This window comes from Salvelinus fontinalis, unplaced genomic scaffold (assembly GCF_029448725.1).
Source record: "Salvelinus fontinalis isolate EN_2023a unplaced genomic scaffold, ASM2944872v1 scaffold_0104, whole genome shotgun sequence".
Taxonomy (NCBI): Eukaryota; Metazoa; Chordata; class Actinopteri; order Salmoniformes; family Salmonidae; genus Salvelinus; species Salvelinus fontinalis.
Genome location: NW_026600313.1, coordinates 14524 through 20431, shown reverse-complemented (window position 1 = coordinate 20431; position 5908 = coordinate 14524). Strand labels below are relative to the sequence as shown.

Below are 5908 nucleotides of genomic sequence, written 5' to 3'. Positions count from 1 at the left end.
AGTTAAAACTGTCTCTGACATTAGACTGAGTCACACAGAGACTCCAGCTGTGCAGCGAACAGACACAAACCTACAACTGAGATAACAGCAGACGTTACAACAGTAGAAGATACAGCTTTAGAAGATACAACAGTAGAAGTTACAACAGTAGAAGATACAACAGTAGAAGTTACAACAGTATAAGATACAACAGTAGAAGTTACAACAGTATAAGATACAACAGTAGAAGTTACAACAGTAGAAGTTACAGCATTTGAAGATACAATAGTAGAAGTTACAACAGTAGAAGATACAAGAGTAGAAGATACAAGAGGTCTGAAAACTTTCCAAATGCACTGTAGCCATTTTATTTAGACTTGTTATTCTTCCTCGTTATTCACTGTGTATTTATTTCTTGTGTCACTATTTTAAACGTTGTATCTTTAACTCTGCATTGTTGGAAAAGGACCCGTAAATCAGCATTTCACTATTAGCATACACCTGTTGTTTACAAAGCAATTTGGATTGAAATAGGTGTCATTTTGGCTGCCTGAACTCTGCAATATGTTTAAGCCAATATTCTGTAAGTTCTGGAAGTCAAGCAGTAGAAAATGTGAGGTGCTGGAACTCAGTTCTGGTGTTCTGTCCCTTGTCAAGCTTGTCTATTTCCCTCAGTGATTCAAACAGCAAATGGACACACATGTAGACACCAAATTAAATGCTGATAAAGAGTAAATTCTTCTGGTAATAATTTGTGCTTCAGTGTCTTGTCAGTGGTGGAAGAGATACTCTGGAGCTGCTGCAGTGTGTCTGGGGCTGCTGTGTGTTCTCCTACTGGCTGGGATCACATGCCTGTTACTCTACCGTGAGTTTGATTTGTTCTCACTCAAACATTCTTCATCATCAGTGGTGTAACGTTCAATTACATTTACATTCCAGTCAATTCCATTCAGAAAGCAAGCCAAATTTCAATTCCAAAAATTGGAAATCAATTGGAATTCCAGTGTATTTCCTGATTTGACTGGAATTGAAATGCAACTGACCCCAACAATTGTAAAGACTGATTAACTTTTACACTGTTACTTTGTTCAATGATCTCATTATTTCAGAGAGAAACCAATTGACCAGTTATAACAGCCTGACCAAAGAGGGAGACCAGTTACAGACAAGCGACAACAACCTGACTGCAGAGAGAGACCAGCTACAGACTAGCAACAACACCCTGACCAAAGAGAGAGACCAGCTACAGACCAGATACAACACCCTGACCAAAGAGAGAGACCAGCTACAGACCAGATACAACACCCTGACCAAAGAGAGAGACCAACATACCAGCGACAACACCCTGACCAAACAGAGAGACCAGCTACAGACCAGATACAACACCCTGACCAAAGAGAGAGACCAGCTACAGACCAGATACAACAGCCTGACCAAAGAGAGAGACCAGCTACAGAAAGAGACAGAACGTCTGAAACAATCTTTAGTTGAGAAAGGTGAGTCAAATTGTCTAATGACTGTTCTGTTTGACAGTCTGTATCAGTTCACATGTCACTTACAAACAGGAAATGTAACTTATATTAAATGAACAATGTGATAAACATTCTCCAACTTCCAAACCATCCATTAGTTAGTTTCTTCCTTGAGTGTCTGATTGATACTTAATTCAATGTTGTATTAAAGTGACTAAAGCAAGAAATGTTCAACTTACAGTGTGTCCTCAAGGATGGAAGAAGCTTGGTAGCAGTTGTTACTACGTCTCTACTGAGTTAAAATCCTGGGAGGAGAGCAGACAGGACTGCAGAGACAGAGGAGCAGACCTGGTGGTCATCAAGAGCCAAGAACAACAGGTGTGTGAGAAAGAGAGAGGGTGACAGAGAGAGAGAAAGAGTGAGAGTGAGTGAGTGAGTGAGTGAGTGAGTGAGTGAGTGAGTGAGTGAGTGAGTGAGTGAGTGAGTGAGTGAGTGAGTGAGTGAGTGAGTGAGTGAGTGAGTGAGTGAGTGAGTGAGTGAGTGAGTGAGTGAGTGAGTGAGTGAGAGAGAGAGAGAGAGAGAGAGAGAGAGAGAGAGAGAGAGAGAGAGAGAGAGAGAGAGAGAGAGAGAGAGAGAGAGAGAGAGAGAGAGAGAGAGAGAGAGAGAGAGAGAGAGAGAGAGAGAGAGAGAGAGAGAGAGAGAGAGAGAGAGAGAGAGAGAGAGAGAGAGAGAGAGAGAGAGGTGTAATGGCTATGTTTTAACAATTTTGTCTCTCTCCCACAACTGCAGACTTTTGTCAATTGGTTATGTGGAGTAAAGAAATATGTCTGGATTGGTCTGACTGACTCTGTTACTGAGGGGACCTGGAAATGGGTGGACGTCACACGACTGACCACAAAGTAAGACATTCATGAATTCTGTGTCACTATGTCATCACTGTCTGGAGTAGAAGGTTCAGATTGGGCAGCCTGATTCTGTGTTGTTTCTTCTACAGGTATTGGATCAGTGGACAGCCTGATTCTATGTGTTGTTTCTCCTACAGGTATTGGAACAGTGGACAGCCTGATTCTATGTGTTGTTTCTCCTACATGTATTGGAACAGTGGACAGCCTGATTATATGTGTTGTTTCTCCTACAGGTATTGGAACAGTTGACAGCCTGATTCTGTGTTGTTTCTCCTACAGGTATTGGAACAGTGGACAGCCTGATTCTATGTGTTGTTTCTCCTACAGGTATTGGAAGAGTGGACAGTCTGATTCTATGTGTTGTTTCTTCTACAGGTATTGGAACAGTGGACAGCCTGATTCTGTGTTGTTTCTTCTACAGGTATTGGAACAGTGGACAGCCTGATTATAAGTGTTGTTTCTCCTACAGGTATTATAACAGTGGACAGCCTGATTCTGTGTTTGTTTCTCCTACAGGTATTGGAACAGTGGACAGTCTGATTCTATGTGTTGTTTCTCCTACAGGTATTGGAACAGTGGACAGTCTGATTCTATGTGTTGTTTCTCCTACAGGTATTGGAACAGTGGACAGCCTGATTCTATGTGTTGTTTCTCCTACAGGTATTGGAACAGTGGACAGCCTGATTCTATGTGTTGTTTCTCCTACAGGTATTGGAACAGTGGACAGCCTGATTCTATGTGTTGTTTCTCCTACAGGTATTGGAACAGTGGACAGTCTGATTCTATGTGTTGTTTCTCCTACAGGTATTGGAACAGTGGACAGTCTGATTCTATGTGTTGTTTCTCCTACAGGTATTGGAACAGTGGACAGCCTGATTCTATGTGTTGTTTCTCCTACAGGTATTGGAACAGTGGACAGCCTGATTCTATGTGTTGTTTCTTCTACAGGTATTGGAACAGTGGACAGCCTGATTCTATGTGTTGTTTCTCCTACATGTATTGGAACAGTGGACAGCCTGATTATATGTGTTGTTTCTCCTACAGGTATTGGAACAGTTGACAGCCTGATTCTGTGTTGTTTCTCCTACAGGTATTGGAACATTGGACAGCCTGATTCTATGTGTTGTTTCTCCTACAGGTATTGGAACAGTGGACAGTCTGATTCTATGTGTTGTTTCTTCTACAGGTATTGGAACAGTGGACAGCCTGATTCTGTGTTGTTTCTTCTACAGGTATTGGAACAGTGGACAGCCTGATTATAAGTGTTGTTTCTCCTACATGTATTATAACAGTGGACAGCCTGATTCTATTTGTTTCTCCTACAGGTATTGGAACAGTGGACAGTCTGATTCTATGTGTTGTTTCTCCTACAGGTATTGGAACAGTGGACAGTCTGATTCTATGTGTTGTTTCTCCTACAGGTATTGGAACAGTGGACAGCCTGATTCTATGTGTTGTTTCTCCTACAGGTATTGGAACAGTGGACAGCCTGATTCTATGTGTTGTTTCTCCTACAGGTATTGGAACAGTGGACAGCCTGATTCTATGTGTTGTTTCTCCTACAGGTATTGGAACAGTGGACAGCCTGATTCTATGTGTTTCTCCTACAGGTATTGGAACAGTGGACAGCCTGATTCTATGTGTTTCTCCTACAGGTATTGGAACAGTGGACAGTCTGATTCTGTGTTGTTTCTTCTACAGGTATTGGAACAGTGGACAGCCTGATTCTATGTGTTTTTTCTCCTACAGGTATTGGAACAGTGGACAGCCTGATTCTATGTGTTTCTCCTACAGGTAATGGAACAGTGGATAGCCTGATTCTATGTGTTTCTCCTACAGGTATTGGAACAGTGGACAGCCTGATTCTATGTGTTTCTCCTACAGGTATTGGAACAGTGGACAGCCTGATTCTATGTGTTTCTCCTACAGGTATTGGAACAGTGGACAGTCTGATTCTGTGTTGTTTCTTCTACAGGTATTGGAACAGTGGACAGCCTGATTCTATGTGTTGTTTCTCCTACAGGTATTGGAACAGTGGACAGCCTGATTCTATTTGTTTCTCCTACAGGTATTGGAACAGTGGACAGTCTGATTATATGTGTTGATTCTTCTACAGGTATTGGAACAGTGGACAGCCTGATTCTATGTGTTGTTTCTCCTACAGGTATTGGAGCAGTGGACAGTCTGATTCTGTGTTGTTTCTCCTTCAGGTATTGGAACAGTGGACAGTCTGATTCTATAGGTTGTTTCTCCTACAGGTATTGGAATAGTGGACAGTCTGATTCTGTGTGTTGTTTCTCCTACAGGTATTATAACAGTGGACAGTCTGATTCTGTGTTGTTTCAACTACAGGTATTGGAACAGTGGACAGCCTGATTCTATTTGTTCATCCTACAGGTATTGGAACAGTGGACAGTCTGTGATTCTATGTGTTTCTCCTACAGGTATTGGAACAGTGGACAGCCTGATTCTATGTGTTTCTCCTACAGGTATTGGAACAGTGGACAGCCTGATTCTGTGTTGTTTCTTCTACAGGTATTGGAACAGTGGACAGCCTGATTCTATGTGTTGTTTCTCCTACAGGTATTGGAACAGTGGACAGCCTGATTCTATTTGTTTCTCCTACAGGTATTGGAACAGTGGACAGTCTGATTATATGTGTTGATTCTTCTACAGGTATTGGAACAGTGGACAGCCTGATTCTATGTGTTGTTTCTCCTACAGGTATTGGAGCAGTGGACAGTCTGATTCTGTGTTGTTTCTCCTTCAGGTATTGGAACAGTGGACAGTCTGATTCTATGTGTTGTTTCTCCTACAGGTATTGGAATAGTGGACAGTCTGATTCTGTGTCTTGTTTCTCCTACAGGTATTATAACAGTGGACAGTCTGATTCTGTGTTGTTTCTTCTACAGGTATTGGAACAGTGGACAGCCTGATTCTATGTGTTGTTTCTCCTACAGGTATTGGAACAGTGGTGAGCCCAATGGTGGAAGAGCTGAGAACTGTGCGTATTTCTACTCCTGGTCATCAGACACAGGAGAATGGTGGGACTATGACTGTTCCTATAAATACAGATGGATCTGTGAGAAATAGGATTCATCCTCTGTACTCTCTGAACTACTAAATAAGATTATGCTAAGTACTATCAATGAGAAACTATTTTCTGCTTATTCAATATACCTTGTCAAGTACATACAATATATAACAATACAAATGTATAATACATTATAATAAAAATAACAGACCATATGCAATAGCAATACAATTAATTGATAACTCAGAAAGACTGTTCTCTCTGTTATCGTGGAAATTCAAATTCAAAGGAAATGAATCAATCTTTATTATCACAGTCGTAGAGGTTTATTGACTCAATACAAGCCTGATGTTAATTTTTATTATTATTACTTTTTAGTTTAGTCTACTTCCTAAATGTTTTTCTTAACTCTACTTGAACTGCACTGTTGGTTAAGGGCTTGTAATTAAGCATTTCACGGTAAAGTCTACACTTTTTGTATTCGGAGCATGTGACAAATAAAGTTTGATTTGATTTGA

At 41.0% G+C, this 5908-nt stretch overlaps 1 protein-coding gene across 1 annotated transcript; it reads left to right on the top strand.

Moving 5' to 3' along the window:
* Positions 1–726: 726 nt before the first annotated feature.
* Positions 727–5664, top strand: LOC129843280 (CD209 antigen-like protein C; the record flags this gene model as incomplete). Its single annotated transcript, XM_055911907.1, has 5 exons — positions 727–844; positions 1089–1475; positions 1693–1829; positions 2241–2350; positions 5317–5664. Coding segments are annotated over 5 exons (885 nt in total), but the record flags the coding sequence as incomplete, so codon positions are not given.
* Between the last annotated feature and the right edge of the window lie 244 nt (positions 5665–5908).